At 31.4% G+C, this 21,114-nt stretch overlaps 1 protein-coding gene and 2 long non-coding RNA genes across 3 annotated transcripts; 1 reads left to right on the forward strand and 2 right to left on the reverse strand.

The window, feature by feature from the left end:
• Positions 1 to 728: 728 nt before the first annotated feature.
• On the reverse strand, positions 729 to 3,768 carry LOC108871276. The gene is made up of 2 exons (XR_004456198.1): positions 2,919 to 3,768; positions 729 to 2,760 (listed from the first exon to the last, which is right to left on the reverse strand). It is a non-coding gene; the product is annotated as an uncharacterized LOC108871276 (long non-coding RNA).
• A 3,009-nt stretch (positions 3,769 to 6,777) lies between these two features.
• Positions 6,778 to 17,589, forward strand: LOC117132567. The gene is made up of 2 exons (XR_004456199.1): positions 6,778 to 9,774; positions 10,025 to 17,589. It is a non-coding gene; the product is annotated as an uncharacterized LOC117132567 (long non-coding RNA).
• Positions 17,590 to 19,352: 1,763 nt separating this feature from the next.
• Positions 19,353 to 20,962, reverse strand: LOC103857082 (protein BOBBER 1). Its single transcript, XM_009134232.3, has 6 exons — positions 20,592 to 20,962; positions 20,259 to 20,431; positions 20,134 to 20,182; positions 19,882 to 20,048; positions 19,710 to 19,793; positions 19,353 to 19,600 (listed from the first exon to the last, which is right to left on the reverse strand). Exons 1-6 carry the CDS (start codon positions 20,932 to 20,934, stop codon positions 19,562 to 19,564), a joined length of 855 nt encoding a protein of 284 aa, XP_009132480.1. The 5' UTR covers positions 20,935 to 20,962; the 3' UTR covers positions 19,353 to 19,561.
• Positions 20,963 to 21,114: the final 152 nt, after the last annotated feature.

The following is a 21,114-nucleotide window of genomic DNA, read 5'->3' on the forward strand; positions in this document are numbered from 1 at the left end:
ATTTTCATTAATAGACCTTTTTCAAGTTTTGGTCAAAAATATAAACTACAAAAAGGAAAATTACCAAAAAAATTTATTTAATAGGTGAAATGAAAAAATGTTAAAAAGAATTATTTTCAAAAAGTTAACAAAAAATAAAAATTAAAAATTAAAAAATAAAAATTTGAGAAAAAGAAGAATTTTTTTAAATAGTTTTAGATTATATGTTTTTTAATTCGAAGTTTTTTTATTTTATTTTTTGTGAATTTTTTATTTATCCAAATTTTTATTTTCAAATAGAATTTTTGTAATTCGAAAATACTTTGTGAAATTATTTTATGAATTTTTATTTACAATTTTAATTTTTTTCTTCTGAGTTTTAGAATCACTAATAATAAAGAAAATATAAAATTAAAATCAATAGAAATTTGTACATCACTTTTATGATAACTTTTGGAACCATTTATAAAAAAGCTTCAAAAGCACTCGCTATAGAATTCCATTTTATAAGTGTTGGGTGGGTGGAAATAAGAAGGATTATCAAAAATATCTCGTTTGTTTTATAAGTGTTGGGTTGGCGGAAATAAGAAGGATTATCAAAAATATATGAACTATATGAAATCTATTTGTAAAAGACATTACTCTCTGCAGAATCAAGTATTTGTGTACCTGCAGTTTCAAAAGGGGGTGGTGGAGGTGGGTTCTCCATTCTTTTATATCTTGGTCCTGAGAAGCAAACATATTGTCCGTTTTTTTTTTTTTTTTTTTTTTTTTTGATAACTCTGGTATCTGGGCAGCCACATTCCCAACTATCCCTCCGAAAGGGGTCCAGCGCCCCAACGGAAGGGATGTTAAATCCGTTGTGGCCAAGACTCGAACCCGGGTGGCGGGCAGTACAGCTATACCTCCTTTACCACCAAGCTACGAGCGTTTGGTTAACATATTGTCAGTTAGAGAGCTGGGAGGCTTACACTTATCCAGTCTTTTGGCTAGATTCGTAAAGTAGTATAAGGAGCCAAGCACGAACCGGGTGAAGAAAGGTCTTGCCGAGCGGTTTTGAATCAATTAACAAAACGGGAGTAGAAATTCGAATTTAACTGCTTTGTGTGTGATTTGCGCTTTCCTTGAATGGACATGTTCTAATGTATTAAAATATTTCTCGTCAGTCTTTGGAAAAATTTATGATTGTTAACCTTGCCTCAAGGTTTAGGAAAGATATTAGTATTAATGCATAGATATTGAAATATTTTGTCAAGTTAGCAAAGGAAATAGCATTTAATTACGTTAAATGCGGTAGGAATGTATTTATGGGTTTTTGAATATGTAGTTTGATTATGTAATTACTCTTGGATTTATCTTATATTACCGTAATGTTGGACTCACGTGAGGGATAACTCATGCATTGACGATGACATGCAAATAAGTTAAAAATGGCATGTTAACCCACAATATCGAAACACACTATAAATAATTAACTCAACAGAGCAAACCCGAAGAAGCAGAGTAGAAGTGATAACAAATGATTCACAAAAAATTATGTGAATTCAAACTGAAGAAAACCATAAGTAAAGACAAAAATCTCTCAATATTCAAACTGAAAATGTTTGCAAGTGAACAAACTCTGAAAATCCAAACTGAATGAAAACGATTAGGCAATAATAAAATTGGAAAAAACATTTAAACTGAAGGAAATTGCAAGCTCTGAGAGGACACATGAGAACTCTAGTGCCCACACTTAGGACGTTTAGCTTTCTCTACCTCACTACTGTCACAAGTTCTCTTACCCGCCTCTGCAGAAACCACACGGTTTTCGGAGGATACATCCGATGGTGCAGTTGTCTGGTTTCCTTCAGAAGACACTGTGGCTGGTGGAGTGTCTAGATCGAGGATCTTGGTCACGGTAAGAGATCGAGTCTTGCCTGAGAAGTTATGCTCTGTAACTTTGACACAAAACTTACGCCTCTGCCCGATGGTGCTGGTTAGAGCTTCCGGGATAGGCGCCTCTTGGTCAACTCCTGCGTTTCCATTTGCCTGACATTCAAGCAAAACAGTGTCAAGCCAATACATTTCAGAGCATTGTGTGATGAAGAGAAAACACCGTAATGCCAATACGTTTCAGAGCATGGTTTGATGGAAAGCTACCTCAAAATAGCTTCTAACCAATTCTGATGCGGGCCTCCCAGTCAACTCACGACCAGCATCACCAAGTAGTACAAAAACAGCTTGGTCACTGTTATCGTAAACTGATATCTTTGAAAGGTACTTGTTATGAAAAAATCAGAACCTAATAGCAATGATAACATAATTTAAAACCAGGTGAGAGTTCTTACTGTGCAACACCAGCCTCGTTAACAATCCCACACTTTATGTTTGTACAAATCAAAGAAGTTGAGCCTTTGGAAACCTTGAAAACCTTGGTATAGTACCAATGAAGTTGGGCCTTTAAAGTACTCAACAGATCCAATTTATACTACGTTACGCTATAATGATCAATAAATTCGAGGCAGAGTTCAGAGAATATTATGACAAATCCAAAACATTGATAAGCTAAATCGAGATCGATGTATCTAAGCAGCAAGAAAGGCTAAATCCTACATGTAATCATCAAGCAACGCAACTAAGAAATAACATTGGGAATCACAGAGCTTACCCAGCAACACGAAACACCGTTTTGTTTCTGGATCCATAGAAGTTTCTGAGTTTGTAAACAGATCTTGGCTTCATATCAGACAGATATTTTTCAAAACGCCCTGGGGATATAAATCCTTGAATAAAAGATCCCTGCAAAAATGACATAAGTAAACCTCGATAAGTAAGTGAAGAACAATTAAAATTAACTTCTTTCGAAAACGATAAAAACAATTAGTAGTCTATATATGGTTCTACTTAGCGACTAATCAAGCGGGATCTATTAATCAACAGGGATTCAACCACTGTACCTGTTCGTCGATGAGTAGCATCTCCATGCCAATAAGCGTCTTCTTTAGCAGGTTCCAAGCCTCCCAGGAATGGATGAGCCGAAATCGCAACTGAGCTCGTGGTGACCCAGCGAGAGATCTCTGAAGAAGACGACTTTGTCGTCGTAGTCGGAGGAGAGAACAGACTTTCCATTTGGTTTTGAAAGAGTGAAGTCTGGGGACAACGGTAAACGTGAGGAATGGGATCTCCAAAGCTACCCGCCCTACTAAAGAAGTTCGCAAGCAAGGGACATGCCGAAGACCTACCTTTCCAACGAAAGGTAGGTCGAGCGGTTCTAGAGTTTTGATTTGAACATGAGGGGAAAACAAAGTATATAAAGAAGGAGGAAAGGAGGGAGATGTAACGAAACCATGAAGAAGAAATTGATTGTGGATAATTGATTGTGAAGAAGGGGATGATCAAAGCTCAGACGCTACAGTTTGAAGGGAGAAAACGAAGTGAAATGGGGAAGAGAGGAGAGTAAGCCGTAACAAAACCAAACGAAGCAGATTCTAAACCAACTCAGAAGCCCAGAGCCGAAAACATATCAAAGCCCATTCGAAACAAAACTGAAGCCCAGACCCGAAATGAAATGTTCTTATTGGCTGATTATTTTTGATGAGGTGGCACACTCCCTGCTCACCATATTGTGCTTTTAGTATTGTTACTAGGGATTAACCCGGGCTACGCCCGAGATTTTTATATTTTTCTAATTTAAGTTGTTAAATTATTTATATTTAGGTTATGATATATATTTATATAAATGTTAAGATGTATGTCATAATTAAAATTTATTTTTAAATTTTAACACGTTAAATTAACATATTTTTTACTATTTAAATATTTTTTGTAATTTTATTGGCTATCTAGTTATCATATTTAGCAAAACTATCTGTTGAGTGTTGGAATAAATGTTTTAGATATTTAATTAAACTGCAGAGTATTTTCGGATCGACCACATGCTCAACAATCGATCAATCCGTAAAAAAGATGGTCGATCTTCTTGGCGAGGTAATTACAATTTTAGCAAAAATATCTTTGATTTTCAAATTTAAGTATATAACTATTCTTTTGAATATTATTTTTTTTATTGTATTTTTTGATTAAATTATTGTATTATAATGTTTATGTAAATATTTTTTGTGATGTTTGAATTTGTGTTGTTCGTATACTTAACCTAGATGATATTGATGTTTAACCATTTGTTGTTTTTATTTATTTTTTTAATCATAAATTGTTTTTATTTAAAAACATTATTCATATATAATATAATAGTTTAAGTTTGGAAGATTAATCTATATATATAAATTATGTATATTTTTTAAAAAATAATTTAAGATATTATATATTGAGTAACTGAATTTCTTATCTTGAAAATAAAATATTTATATTTTTGTCTTCATGTTATACTCACCAATCCATCATTGATATTTATAACTCAGTATGTTTTTAAAAAAACTTAGTTTTAAGTAATAAACGAATTTAATAAATTAAATTCATCACCTATAATGTTCTCTAAACTATATTTGAAAACTCTCTAAAATTATATTTTAAGCATAATATTACTATTATTTAATTTTAAGCATAATATATGCAAAACCAACTTAAATTATATTTACAATAGGACTATCCTAAACCGGTTAATAAACCAAAAACAATATTAAACCAACATGAACCAATACTTGATTCGGCGAGGAATGAAGTGTTTCAGGATAAACGCTTGAATGATTATTAACTGTAATGGTTTGATCATGAAAGAGTTAGTATGAATATTAACAATTGTAAGAATAACTTTGAGTCTATGAAAAGTAATTCAATTCCCATGAATAAGTTTGGCTTTTGGAAGTTGCGGGTTTCCCAACAATGAATCCACCTAACAAAAAATTTGTTGTCATAAAAAATCTCATTCAAGGTCATTAAAGGTTTTTGGGACGGCAAAAGTTGATGGTGGAACCATTTTTTTGCTCGAGTGCTTTAAAGTTTTCCTTGATAGAGTGAGGTTGATATTGATGGAATAATGAGTTTTATAGGGACTTTCTTGATGTAAAACTATACATTTTTTTGTCTTATGTGGTATTTTCATTTTTATATAATTTACTACCATTTTAAGATAGATGTACAGTTTAAGATAGATGTTTAAATCTTAATGTACTTTTTCCATTTTTGTAAATGTTTATTTCCATTTCTTATATTTTAATTTACGTAATATCTATATTTTATATTTTAAAATAGATATTTAAATCTTAATGTACTTTTTCCATTTTTTAAAATTGTGTATTTACTTATATTATATATTTTACATTTTTAGATAGATGTTTAATGCTTAATGAAGTTTTTCCATTTTTTTTAAAAAAATTGTGTATTTACTTATTATTATATATATAATTCATATATTATATATTTACATTATTTACTTATTATTTATTTTCCTGTATATGTATTTCCATTTCTTGTACTTTTTATTTACTTAATATTTCTATTTTACATTTTAAGATAGATGTTTAAATCTTAATGTACGTTTTCCATTTTTTTTTAAATTGTATATTTCCATTTGTTATACTTTCTATTTACTTAATATCTATATTTTAAATTTTAAGATATATTTTTAAATCTTAATGAAATTTTCCATTTTTTAAATTGGGTATTTACTTATATTATATATTTACTTATTTTTTTTTTTTATATTGTGTACTTCTATTTCTTATGCTTTCTATTTACTAATAATTTTATATTGTAAGATAGATTTACATTTTAAGATAGATGTTTAAATACTAATGTACTTTTTCCATTTTTTTAAATTGTGTATTTCCTTTTCTTATACTTTCTATTTGCATAATATCTATATTTTACATTTTATGATAAATGTTTAAATCGTAATATACTTTTTCCATTGTTTTTAAGTTGTGTATTTCTTTTTCTTATACTTTCTATTTACTTAATATCTATATTTTACATTTTAATATAGATGTTTAATATTTAATGTACTCTTTCCATTTTTTAAAATTGTGCATTTACTTATTATTGTATATATAATTCGTATATTATATATTTATAATATTTAATTATTATTTATTTTTCAATATATTGAGTATTTCTCTTTCTTATACTTTATATTTAGTTAATATCTATATTTTATATTTTAAGATAGATGTTTAAATCTTAATGTATTTTTCCATTTTTAATGTAAAACGGCAATGTTTAATAGAAGAACTTGGACAAATAGTCAAATAGTTATATTTATGTTTTTTTTTATATAAAATAGAAATTTTACATTATGGAGATAAGCCGTTTTTTTAGTGAAAAATGGTAATCTTACATATGTTTAATGTAGTTTTTCTATTTTTTTATGTTCTATGTTTACATTTTATTGTTATTTTAAATGTAAAATGGTAATCTTACATATGTTTAATGTAGTATTTCCATTTTTTATGTTGTATGTTTACATATTATTTATTATTTTCGAAATTATATATAATGTTTTTTTTACAAAATAGTAATGTTACATTATGGAGATAAACCGTCTTTTTTTTAGTGAAAAATGGTAATCTTACATATGTTTAATGTAGTTTTTCCATTTTTATGTTGTATGTTTACATATTATTTTTTTAAAAATAAAAATGTAAAATGGTAATATTACATTATGGAATTAAGCCGTCTTTTTTTTTAAAGTGAAAAATAGTAATTTTACATATGTTCAATGTAGTTTTTCCATTTTTTATGCTTTATGTTTCATATTATTTATAATTTTTAAAAATTAGTAATATTAAAATGTAAAACTATATTTTATGCCACGTGTCATCTTTCGGGAGGATTTTTTTTCGCTGATGTGGATGCTCTATGGAGCCTCAAAAGGTCCCTTTTATTAGTAAGGATTAACCCAAGGGGTATAAGTGTATATTTACCTCTTTAATTAAACCTATTTTTGTGACTTTGAACCTTGAGTGCTACTTTGGGAACATAAACTTGGTTTGGTGCTATCCTAGTCTTTTTCTCTAAATATATTCAGCAATATAGAAAACAAAAAGGTGTCCAACTACATATAAAAGTCTTTTGTACTGTAATTATTCCATTATTGTATATATTATATATATTGATTAGGACGTTTTATTTTTAGTGTTGTATTTGTATTTCCTTTACTTTTAAGTTCAAACTCCTAATCACCACAGAAAATAAGTTCTGACTTGGTCAGTAATCAGTTGTTTATGTAACGTTTTTAACTCTTTTTTTTTTCATTAACACACTTTACTTCTGTTGGATTAATTTCCTGTTTTTAAAATCAATAGATTTGTTAATCACCACGAGAATATTTGTTTTTACGTGTTTTGTCTTCACATTCGTAGAGATGCTCTTTTGACATAATGCATACAAAGTAAAAACTATAAAAGTTGCATGATATCGGTTTTACTCCTACCTTGGAATTCATATGAATCTTTATCAAAACACAAAAATAATAATTTGTCGTAAGATTAATCTAGAAATAATTGATACTTTTGCATTATATATATAAAACATCACTTAAAACCAAAAATAAGGTAAAACATCACTTAGTATGATACAAATGTAGAATTAGATTAATGAGTCTTCACATGAGGTTAAGAACAAATTGGTCTGATTTTTATTGGTTAAAAGTTAAAATGGCTTTCAATCTGCTCTGAGTTTTAATTTTATTTATTTTATAATGAGTAAAGTTATATATGTTAGCATGCAATTAGAACAGGTGAAGCATGACGACTTCAACTTGCAATGGAAAAATCCATAGCAGTGCTCCTTGTCCATTTATCACATGTCTTTTCATATATATATTCCATTTTTCAATCATATTGCTTCTTTTTCCTTTTAACTAAAACACCATCACAATTGTCCATATATACTCTCAAAACGCGTTTACATATTACATGCCAACAGCATGACTTCTTGAGTTTAAGAATTTTGGTGAGAAAGTAAATCACTGTTTTTTTTTTCGTTAACAATTATGAAAGGTAAAGTATATGAAGTTGAAAGTAAATCATTGTTGTATTGAGAAGAAATGGATTTTAAAACTGAAAAAATGTTTTTGTAAAGAAACCATGAAATTAGTAAGACTATAAAATTGATATAAGTAATGTTTTTTAAGTATATGAAATTTTCATTCAGAAAGAAAGTGAATCATGCAATAAAGAAAGTTTAATAGTGGATAAAGACATAATAAACTAAGTTTATGTGCTTAAATGAAGACTGGTTTTTTCTGTGGTGGGTTGCATGTTGTTCCACAGCCGTACTCGAGGTTGCCTTTTAAAAAAAGATCACATGCATTTAGAAACGGAAAACAAATAATAACAACAATAATATAAATCTTATATATATATATATACTGTTTTAGATAAATAATAAATCTAGAAAGAAAATTGCATGCAACACACACGAATTATATCAGTATACAGACTGTTGCCTACCTTAATCTTTTTTTTTAATCAGAAATTATCGGAAAAATGCTACTATATGAAATATTTTTTTTGAATACAATCCTAGAAAAAAAATCCATTTTGATCACTAAAAATATTGGGAAATAGTCAAATTAATTAATTCTCATATACTACATTAGTTGTTCTGATTTTTTATATAATTAAAACTAAAAAGGATTGCAAAGGAAACTTTATTTGACTAAAAAAAACTTTATTTGATTGCAATTAAATTTTCCTTACATTTCTTTAAAAAAAATCCTTACATTAATTGTTATCACTCAAATTTTGTTATATTCGTTCTAAACGGTTTGCTCTATCCATTCCACATATTTTTGCATTCATTATATTTGCTCTACATAATCCGCTTATTCAGTTTTGTTATCACCATCCACACCCAACGTATACAAAATGAAGAAAACACTTCAACAGAGAATATTAATTAACTTAAATTACTTTGGGCAAAAGTTCTAGATCATGCCATCCAAAATTATACAGCTGGGTATCATCCCTTGAAAACCATTATTTCCGATAAAATTAGATTTAAACCGAAAAGTACATGAATCTGATTCATAGTAGATATCATTCATATAGTAAAAAAAAACATTATAGTAAACCATCTGGGATCGGATAGATAAGAGCTGCCAAGTTGAAATAAACATTAAACAAGCTACTCCAAAATTCTCTTTTGTTATGTGGATGGCGATGAAGGAAAGATTATCTACGGGTGAAAGAATGAGTAATTGGGGAGGCAGTGTTGATACTACTTGTGTGTTTTGCCAAGATCCTATGGAGACTTTGGCTCACCTTTTCTTTGTCTGTCCATATTCTTCTCAGATTTGGGAGGGTTTGACAAAGAGAGTTATGGATACTCAATACACAACGAGTTGGAGGGGTATTATGCGAGTGGCTTTGGATAATACTCAAGAGAAGATCAAGCTCTTCACTTTGCGGTATGCTCTTCAAGCTACAGTGCACACAATTTGGATAGAAAGGAACAGAAGAAGACATGGGGAAACTCCTAAACCAGCAGAGCTGTTGATTAAATGGATTGATAAGATGGTGAGAAACAAGTTCTCAATTATAAGGAAGAGAGGGGATAAGGATTTTGATGGAGGGATGGTATATTGGTTTAGCACAAGATAGAAAAAGGAGATAGAAGTTTGAATTTTTTCTTTTCAAAATAGTTACACTTGATGTAAAGCAAAGAACTTTTTCTTTTTGAATTAAATTTAACATTCAATTCAAAAAAAAAAAAAAAAAAAAAAAAAACATTAAACAAGCGACTGAGGTTGGTTAGATTAGATTTTGTCAATTTTTGTTTGATTTACATTGTTTACTTTTGTAGACGTAGCAATAAGAGATTAACTGATTGATGAGAGAGTAGAGACTAAAATTAGTAGTACTCCCTCTGTTTTTAAAAGATGCATATTCTAGACTTTTCACATATATTAAGAAAATTCATTAAATATGCATTGTTTTTTTGTGAATAACAATTTTCCATAACTTTAAACCAATAGAAATTTAATAAACACCATTAATTTTTTTGAAACTTACATTTTTTCATAAAATCATACGTTGAAAAAGTAAAAAATGTATCTTTTTGAAACAATTTTTTTTCCCAGAACATACATCATTTAGGAACAGAGGGAGTATATTACTGCGCTGCAACTTGCATAACCGGACTGTTAACAGTTGACACATTATAATAGTAATCTACTTATAGCACATCTTTGTTGGGGCCCTACACTGCTCTGCTCTTCTGGCACTTCCGCATTTACTTTCCCACGCTCGTGATAGAGGTGCGTGAAGTATAATAAGATTCTCGCCAAAAGTAAATAGTAATAATATTTATTTTTTCTACTTATTTTTAATTTTAATTTTTTATAACCGGAAAGTATTGGACAAACCGAAGTCCAATCAAATAATCTTTTGAGAATATGTTAATCAGCGCCAAACAGATTCGATTGTTCGCAATGATAATTTAAAACCAATGTCGCCTGACCACACAAGCAGCTATATCTGAGATGATTTTATTTCTACTTATTATAAAAAGGATTAATGATCGTTTGTTTTATTGGATAGTAACATTTTTGATGATGCACCTTCTAAATTAAAAAAAAGTACTATAATGTTTATTTATAATTTCCACAAGTTGCCTAAAAGATATACTGTTGCGGTAATAATTTTAAAATATAAACAAGATTAGCAGTAAAAAGAATAGAAAAAATTGCAAAATAGCTTTAGGAAGCTGAGATTAGTTGGAAACAAATATCTTCTTGTTAATAGTATCAGTTAAAGACATCAATTACTCTTTTGCAAGTTTCTTTTATGTGCGCCATATATACTGCATTGTAACCACAACGAACTCGCTAAAGATATTGTTAATGATTTAATTGGATAGGTAGCCTCTGTATCAGTGTATCATATTCTAATCAGAGACACAATAACTCACTGAAGATAAAAGACGACAGAGATATTTTGCCTTTGTTTTCTAGTTTCCCTATGAAGGCTAAGTTTGTTTTGTTGTTCTTACGTCACGATCTTGTTCATCTCAACCAAATGTGATGATAATTCACAATCAATCACTTAATAATATTATATATGTAATATCTAAACAATAAAAAGAACTTTTGGCATGTGCGAGTACCCACATGATATACAATAGTAACATTTTTGTTATATGTGTGTAGCTTCTACAAGAGTTGAGGAATATGGTTCCACCAGCGGAGTACGTGTTCATCTTGTTAGAGGATAAACACACCTCACAGAAGAGGTTTTTGGGTTGAAAAGTATGCAAAAATAGGGGTTCTCAGGGTAACAAGATGGAAGAACTAAAGTTAATTTGAAAATGTTCTAATACCTAAGTTAGCATCAATCAGTTGAGGGTATAAGTTGGAAAGTGAATATAGTGAACTTGAAGGGTTAGGTTGTAACGAACAGTTTGAACCAGTTGAAACTACAACATGGTCTGCTACAACGGGTGTGCTGAATGAAGTGATCAATATATAGCTAAGCAGCTGACTTGGAGACTAGAGTTAGAGCTAAGGTGGAGCTGATCTAGAAATCTGCTACAATGAGTGTGCCGAATTAATGAGTGATCAAGATATAGTTGAGCAGCTAACTTGGAGACTGGAATTGTAAATGAGTAGAGCTGATCTAGATGTTATTCGAAGGTTAAACAGTCAAATATTTATCTAGAAAAAAATAAACAAATCAATGATGAAGATTTTCAAAAGAATTAGTAGAGTCTTAAGAAATATTTTAGTTTGAGATATTTGGGAATATCTCTTTGAGTGAATAGAGTTAGTCGGTTTCCTACCTTGTATAAGTAGGAGGGTTTTGTGCTGTGTATTAGGTTAGCACTTGCAATTGTATTTTTGACATAAGTGGGATTTTCATATCTTGTAAGGTGAGTGAAAACACAAAAGGATAAATGGAAAAGTTCTAAGATCTTGTATTGAATCTTAGGGCATGTGAGACTAATTCAATAAGTCAATGTGTTTTTGAACTTGTTGATTGTTCGGTTTAAAGAAAGATTTGTAATTTTCTTTAAAAAAACTCTAGTAGGTACACATATTTTTTTAGAAATTATCTTTGGTGTACCTTGTATTATAGTTTTTGACGTAATTCTTGCATTTACTAAGGGATCTCTCACTTAGGTTGGGATTCCTATCTGCCGGAGAATTTGATGAACGCATTTGTGGGAGGAATGAGGCTAGGCTTCTTTTCTGAGTGCTCATATGCATATTGATATTATCAAAAGTGCAATCCTCTAGTGAGAAGAAAATAACGTCGGATCCTTTTTATCGAGACGATTTGATGGAGTTCTCTTCTCCACGATTGATGCCGTATATACAGATTTTACGGCTATTGTACTTGAGTAGCTTATAGGTCCTATGGTATGGTTTTACATGTCTTCTGAAATAGCGCATCTACACCCACTGGTTTTGTGAGTATGAGGGTGCACTTCTAACAGCATATCTTATTATGTGAAAGACATTTTTTGGGGGTGACTTCCCTGAGGGATGCTCTAATCTAAACGACACATGTCATGTGTCACATTGTTTCGTGTGGTTAGGCTGAGTCTAGCTTACACGACTTAGCGCCAGGACATCAAGATGCCTTCCTTGTTTCCCACATACCAGAAGTGAGCCCCACGAGAATTGACATTATGGATCTTCATGGAGGATGCCACATACTCGGGCGCTAAGGAACATAAATTTGCCCTTAGAGAGATTGACTCTTGTTACTTCGCCTGTCTCATAGAAACACCTGGTAATCACAACGTTTATTGGACGTGTAAACAGTGCGCGTCTTTTTCTGATTATGATAATCAAGATTAGAACATATTATACCTGACTCGATAGACATCTATCCAAAGACCATGAGTGACACACTGAGACAGGAAAGGAATGTCCCGTGCACAAGGCGATAACAAAAGGAGGGATTATTAATTTTTCAGCATGTCCACCCCAACAAGCGAAAAAAATGAAGTTTCTTAGAACCATTACATTGACCTTGGAAGTGTTTGGACAGTAAATAAAGACAATGTCCCTAAAAACATGCAAGTGAATAAGAAAACAGAAATTTCACCTATTAACACAAAAAATGATAATCAAAATTCACAAACTAGCAAAAATCCTATCTCTCTTTTCTTTTTCTCTTCCTATGTGCTCTTTCTAAAACTAATTTGTTTTTCTTTGTTATTTCACAAATAACCCCGTAAAAGTGACAAAACACCTTTTTTTTTGATAATCCAGGTAATCCGGACACTCCGGAGAAAACCTGACTAGCGCCTAAGTACACCTCCGCAGAAGACATCGTGGAGGGCCGCCTTTTTAACTAGGTAATTATTAAACTTAGTAATTTTTTGTTTTGGGTTCACTAGCCTTAATTCATCGAAGAATTTTGATAGTTTGCAATTATTGGTCATAAAATTGCTCTCAAACTGTCGTACTCTTTGTTCATAGTAATAATAATCGAATACTTTATATTCATATTTATTATCAAAGAATTATATGCAATGGGTGCATGTGTGTATGCATTTAGAGGTATCCACGCGCATACAGGTTCACCCAAAAGGGTTCCAATAATGGATTTGTTCAAAACAGTTTCTACGTCTGCTTTACAAGTTACTAGTATTGTGGTATATATAAAGTATAAAACATGAGTTAATTATGGACTATAAACTTAAAACACTCGATTTGATGAAAAAAAATACGCAAAAGACTCGAATTACAAAACAATTAATCTTTAAAGACTTTGATTTCCGAAAATATGCTCATTTGAGAAACTTCAGAAAAAATGACTTCAACATAAACTAGTGGTTATATATATAGAAGAAAAAAAACTGGACAAAAAATCTGTTTGCGTGCTTTGAAAAATGTCTATATTTCTACATATAGTCCGACATAATATAATATATATAGGTAATTTATAGATAGGTAAAGGACCGATACAAATCCTCAGTAAACATGAAACTTTTTTTTTCTGTGGGATCCTGAAAGATTATGCAACTAATTTTACGAGCTTTTTAAGAAAGGAATCCATGGGTTACATTAGTTCTGAAAGCTTTGTGGGATCCTTTCAGTTTTATCTGTGTCTCTAACCAATGTATTTACGAGGTAAATGGACAAACGACCCAATAGCTTTTAGTTGTCAGGGAAGGAATCTCAACTCTAAAGCTGATTGATAAACCTATTAATTAAACAATCAGAATTTGCAGCTGCAAAGATAAATTCTCTACTTTTTTTTTGTCAGCACATATTTTTTGCTTAAACTAAAAATATATATAACAATATTCTCTGAACTTAAAAGTAACACTTGGAATCGGAAAAAGAAAACTATAGAAGCAGATTTTTCTTCGCAATCAAGAGAGGTCTCGTAGTTTCATTGCTTCCCGTGGAAGAATAAAACACAATCATAAGAAAGTTGACTTTTTGGGGTAAATAAAGGCAAAGTGAAACACTATATAACCTTAACATTCCCTATTCTGGAAATAAAACAATAAAATAATAGAAAATTGAAAAAAAAATCTGCGAAAAAGGCTTAAACGTTTTGCCAGATACGGCACCATATCTAGCCACTCACTTTCTAGTTTCCAACCTTTTTCGTGTTCATATTCTAAGTATGAAACTGATCATATATCCTTCGAGAATCATTGGAAATTCATAAATAATTTTACGTGCCACAACATATAAGATATAACGGGATAGTATTAGTGTATTACTTGCTAAACCATCTATCCAAACATAGATAGAACTTTTTTTTTTGAATTAACTACAGTGTCCGGCGATCAAAATTAACCGATTAGTTCTACTGATACCGACATTTGTAAATCCGTTGGTGCCAATGGGAATCGAACTGCGCGTTTACCGTATTGGAGTTATTCCTCAAGTTTATTTTATAATAAATGATAGTTCTACAATTAGTAAGCTATTAGTATAAAAACCGAATATACACAATTTTCTTTGAAAACAATAGCTCTCCACTAGTTCCAAAACGCACTTCAAGGGAAGAAGAGAAGAGACAAACACAACACAAAGATTAGTGGTGCTCCCCGATCACTAATTAAAATACTATTAAATGTCCAAAGCCTAAAATAAGCTTCACCTACATGTAAGCACTTTTTTTACAAAAATAGAGTGCAATGTACCTGAAAATTATATAGGTTATGATTAAGATTAATGATGGAAACGAAAATGTAAATAGAGAAAAACTTCTAAAATAAAATTATGGTTAGAAAATGAAAAAAAAAGAACACCTTTTGGCAAAAAAAACAAAGAGAGAGAGAGAGAGTTCAATGCACCTGCTTCCCCGGCATTGATATTATTACTTTAGATGACATGTGTTTCAAATATTACAAAGCAACACTTTTGTTTGTTGAGTTGTGAAACTTATTAAATAATTTTTTGAATTTCTGTACTAAGCAATTTGTGTAGTGTTAAAAAAAATAGAGTAGAGCAGAACAATCTTAAAAAAAGGAAAAATATAAGTAATATTAATAAAATCTCGTGTAATATTTAATAAAATCTATCTCGCAAGATGAAGGTTGATTTGTATCAACAATGATTGGTTGATCTAAGATAGGCTTATTTTCCAATATAGAAGTGTATATAATTTCGGAGGACTCTTCAAATAAAAGTAAAATAAAAGCAAAATGAGGAAAGAGGTCTCTAAATAATTCTAACGCGATTAAGAGAGAATAAATTAAGAATCTGAATATGAAAGAGATGGGAAGAATAAAAGAAAACAGCTGGAGAGATATTTGTGCCTTATGCATAAAGAAACTGCGTCGCAATTAGACAACAATTGCTTTAATTTCAGCACAGATTTTGTCGTTTCCTTTAGCCATAACGAAAGATGGTGTGATGACAGTTGACAAAAAAACTTGTTTTATAGGCTACTCTTTCAAAAATAACTTTGGAATCTGATATTAATATGTTTCCCCCGAAGTAATACTCCCTCCGTTTCAAAATAGATAATATTTTAGAGAGATTTTAATGTTTTAAAATAGATGATGTTTTCATATATCAATGTATTTTTTTAACTTTATCAAAAACTATTTAGTTAATGATATTTTGTAATCTGTTTTGTGATTGGTTAAATAACTTTAATATTATATTTTAATAATATTCTTAAAATAAAAAACAAGTTTCTTAATAAATGTATATAATCTTAAAACTTTATGTATTTTTAAACAAAGGAAATAGTATAGTATATGTCATATGACATGTACTTACGTGAGACGTTTAATTGGCATATGCTGAGAAACTTCACAGAAGAACATGTTCCAAATCCAAAATGCTTAAAGCAAATTACTACCGGTAGTATTTAAGTATAAATTTTTATGTCTAAAAGTAATACTTTCTCTGTTCCCGATAGTAAGATTTTCTAAAGTGTTAACACTTATTAAAAATTCAATAAATGTTTATAATTTAATTTTTCTTTTACTTTATTATATACTTTCCAATAAATTTTCACCAATAAAATTTAATCAATTCAAATATTTTCATTTAATGTTTCTTAAAAGTATAAAAAATACCTTAAACATATATAAAATCTATCTTTGTGGAATAAGTAAAAAATCTAAAACATCTTATTTTTGGAAACGAAGGGAATAGAAAATGAAGTGAAATGCTAAAAAGAAGTTCTCAGATGAATTTTTTTTTTAAAAAGTATTACGAAACACTTATCAGTACAACTACACTTTTGCAGTAGTAAAAAGATGAGAAGAACAATTATTTCTTCATGTTGCTACAATGTAGAAAATTTGACATTAGTTATATACCTTGTTCAAAAAATCGGCCGAGTTGGCGATTAAGCGGCCGGTTAAACGTGACTCGGGTGGTGGACGTGGCGAGTTGGGCCTCTTCGGTTGAATTATACGGAAGGCCGAGTAAGAAGCGTGGAATACGTAAAAGTTAAAACTCGGCCATTAGGCGGACGTGGACTGCCGCGTTCTTGAGCGTCTATTAAAGTCTGAAGCAAAAATTGCGGTGGAAAATTGTTTGAGATTCGTGGTCGAGACGAACGGTGGAGACGGAGAAGAGATGAAAGCTCATTATGAGGACAAATGGGTTGTCTTTGGGTTTGTTGAATGAATTAGAGCTTGATGTCTGGCGTTTTAGCTAGGCGGAGTCGACAAGGCTTGAGCTTGTTACAATGGTTTGTGTTGATGATGATGATGATGATGGTGGTGGTTATGTGAAGTGGGAGGCTAATTATTTTTTTCTGTAGAATCGAGTAATATTGCTTTAGAAAAATACAGTTTTAATGATGTCTTATAAATTTAAGAACTTTACTTTAGAATCTGTGTGAGTTTATCAATAAAGAAACGTGAAATAGAAGACAACCTCTAAACTTCCTCGTTTCGTTTTGATATGCAACATTTATAATGCATATCAAGGAAATTAATCAGTTGCGAAAGAAGAATTGAAGGTTTTATTGTTTCATTCACCATGAATGGAGGAGATTTTGATACATCTTATATATACAACAAACTGATGAACGAAAGCAAAACATGAATCCACAACATGACAACATGAATACATTAACACGTAACATTTTTTTTACATAAACATATATTTTGTTTGTAAAAAAACATGTATTATACATAAAAATTGGTAATATACGTATAAATGGAGCAGTATACGTATAAAAGTACAAAAAATTCTTCCCCGCGTACTCCCCGATTTTTTCCCGCTTTTTCGATAAATCGCTAGGCCCGGGTGCTCCGCACGCGTAGCGCCTAGCGAGTTTCCGAACAAGGGTTATATATATATGGTCCAAACTTGTTGAGCGTATATGAATAGTGATTTATATATAATTCTTTTAAGTAAGTGGCAAGTGGGTATTTTTATTTTTTTAGCTTTTGGCTTATTTCCATGATAGTTTGAATTTGATCCCCCATCATGTTGGGTCTTTTAGTTTCTTCTTAACATCGACACTTTTATCATTTTCCAGTTTCTTTATATATATTAGTATCTTGTCTTTTCTTCATCTCTTGATGAATAGTTCTACATTTGTTTTTTTCTGATACAATCAATGGATGCATAGTTTATTCCCAGTGCTTCCTGCGAGACTAATCAACCCACTCGGTAGTTTAAGTGTTTTATATTTACACATACTTTTTAAAATCAACATTTGGGATATGCTGTGAAGTTTTGTGTTTTATTTACAATTTTTTTAAATTCATTTACTTATTTTCTGAATCCGTTAAAGACTTAAAGGTACATATACTTACAATGATTAACATATTTGTTTTCTTTGTATTCATTTTATTCGACCACATAAACGTCATACTAAACAAGAATGTGATAAAGATGTTGTCATTAATTGTGTCCAAAATGACACTGATCCATGTAGTTCAAAATGATTATTTTTTTCTGTAAAATATGTTATTAGTTCATTGGCATCATTGTACATTAGTGTCAATTGTGTCATCATCAACATTGGTGACTGCTGAAATTCACATGGCAGATCAAAATCGGTCTATGTTCATATATTTGGTTGCATCTCCCAACCAAAATAAATAAAGGAGATTAAGATTGATGGACCTAACTAAAGGGAGTGTTCTTACATTGGGTTATAATCTGATAGTGAAATTGATAATTGACAATAAGACTCATTTTGGTGTATACTGTGTTTTGTCTCTTTCAAATAATTGATGAATATCGACAAAACCATATAGAGAGCCAATTAGCCTCCAGCCACTATTGTGTTCATGCATGCTTACACTTAAACGATCTGAAATGTCTCTCCCATACGAGCCACTAGAAAAAATCGATCCATGGGTATATCAAGTAGACTATTGTATTCATGCATACTTGACAGAAAGATGTTTATTTTAAGTTCTTAATTAAAATAAAAGAAAATGAATACAATATTTTTATCTCGATACTATATATGAAGTTCCGAAACCCCTGTAATCCTTAGAACCTAAAACTACAATATGTAATATTAGTTTCATCTTGGTAAACATCATTTCAGCTTATCATCTCTAGATTTTGCATATATATAGTGTTTTTTTCGATTGAGCTAACGACATTCGTAGCTAAAAATCTTGCAGTAAAATTGCACACACGTCATGTTAACAATGAGAGGAAGAGAATCTCTCGCTTTCAAAGCGAATGCATCTACGCAAATGAAGGACGTTGGGTTTGCATTCACGCAAGTAGATAGATGGGTTTCATATGATATTCCTTATGTGAAGTTGAAGAAAGAAAGTTGTAGAGCAACAACAACACAAAAAAAAAAAAAAAAAAAGTTGTAGAGCAACAACACAACAATGTGGACCACATTCCCAATTAAACCGAGCAGGACCACAAATGAGTCACGTGGTCCCGGTTTTAGCTTTTTACCGAAAACGGCAGGTTCACGAATGAAGCACCCACACGGTCACGTGACAAACGAATCACACTAGAGAGGACGTAATCGAACACACAAGTACAACAACAACGATACCAAATTTTGTCCGGTTTAAGAGCTGACTCAATATGAATTAAAGAAAACCGGATTTTGAAGTTTGAATCAACCAAATATCAAACCGTCAAAGATTACAGGAATAACCGAACATGTATTTGGAGATGAAACTGTGCCTTCAACTAGACAAAACAAAAGAAGAAAAAACACAAGCTGGTGAAGATGCAAAACTGATTTTTTTTTTTTTTGGCAGAGCAGCATCAGTTGATCTTTGCGTTTGAGAAGTCCATCTCTGGATGCTGCGAGTAAAAGAATCAAAGAGAAGAAAGCGGTTCAGTAAAAGAGAAACAACAGTGTGATAAGAATCAAAGATACATTATGTATTAGGGAGATGGATGTATTGTTTACCTGAGACATGAACTTCTTGAGAATGTCTTGCTTCTGTAGCTCATCACTCGTTGGAAGACCCATCTGCTTTTGCCTTTGATCAAACTATAGAGATAACAAAGAACAAACACTTTAGTGTCACAAAAGGAGGTGATTCAAGAAGCTTGAATGGGATTCTAAAAAGACAACATACCATCATCTTCTCAACAGTGGAGCGAGTTTCAGGGTCAAGGTCAGCTAATTTACTGTTCTCCGGTTCAACCTTCTGAGTATCGATCTCAGGCTCACCTTTCACACAGCATTTCCACCACTCCATCTGATCTTGCTTAGTCAACAGAATCGAAATCATCTTTTGATCCTCTGCAAAGTACCACTGAGAGTTAAAATCTCAGAAAGACCAAAGCACAATGAAGTTAGAATCTCTTATGTCTATTTAGGCATATACCGATATTCCAGTAGCAGTCATCAGGCTTCACAGATCGGTAGAGTTCTCCCTATAACCATTAAAAGGAGGTTCAGGATTAGCATTTGGATAATGTATATTGACAAAGAACAGCATAAGAGCTTTACATCGATGATTGGATCCTGTCCCTTGAGACCAAGCTTAAGACGGTTCTTTTTGATCTCGTATACAACAGAGCGTGCTTTAGTGCCAGTAGGAACTGGAATGTTAACAGTAACCTCCTGGAGAGTCTGGACCCATGAGTAGTTCTCAAGGTCATAACCATTTCCTTTGTTAGGAGCTGCAAAGAAACATACAAACTCAATAATACTATAGTTCTCTATGAGTTGTAACCAAGACCAATAAAACACACACAAACATGTAAAGATCTATCCTTTACACATTGTTCTAATCAAAGCTTCCAAATTCAATTTAACCATATAAAAATAATTGATATTTACCAATGGGGGAAGCTTCTTGTTTCTTCTCCTCCACTTGAATTGGCTCTGAGCTTGAAGCAGCCGTGGCTGGCTTCACGCTCTCCTTCTCCACAGGCTTCTTCTTCTCAACACTCTCCTTCTCAGCTTTCTTCTCGGCCTTTCCAAGCTTCTCCTTCGCCGCCCTAACCGCGGCGGAGATCTCCTCCTCAGCGGAGGGTTTCTTGAGAAAATCGCTCTGTTCGGCGAGAAAGTCGAACACTTTCTCCAAGAAACTTGATGGGTTCGAGGAATCGAGCGTCGCCCTGAAGGGCAGGATCCTGGGGCGGGTGCTGCTTTCGTCTTCAACCTCGGAGATGATCGCCATTGTGGAGGGGGTTTTCGTTTCTAGGGTTTTGCTGTTGACCAGCTAAAGGGGGAAATGAAAATCTTGAACAAAAAGAATAAATATAAATTAATTAATTAAGAAAATCATTTAGCGAAAATATTTAAAATGAGAAAGTAGTACATACATATTTAGGATTTTGCATTTTTTGTATTTTGATTT

Source organism: Brassica rapa, chromosome A03 (genome assembly GCF_000309985.2).
Source record: "Brassica rapa cultivar Chiifu-401-42 chromosome A03, CAAS_Brap_v3.01, whole genome shotgun sequence".
NCBI lineage: Eukaryota > Viridiplantae > Streptophyta > Magnoliopsida > Brassicales > Brassicaceae > Brassica > Brassica rapa.

What these genes read in the sequence shown, in the direction of transcription:
- LOC103857082 (XM_009134232.3), bottom strand. Translation starts at nt 20,934, where the DNA reads ATGGCGATCATCTCCGAGGTTGAAGACGAAAGCAGCACCCGCCCCAGG. An exon ending in TGACTGCTACTGGAATATCG is followed by an intron (nt 20,049 to 20,133) that starts GTATATGCCTAA and finishes GGTACTTTGCAG; the next exon opens with AGGATCAAAAGATGATTTCG. An exon ending in TCAAGAAGTTCATGTCTCAG is followed by an intron (nt 19,601 to 19,709) that starts GTAAACAATACA and finishes TTTTACTCGCAG; the next exon opens with CATCCAGAGATGGACTTCTC.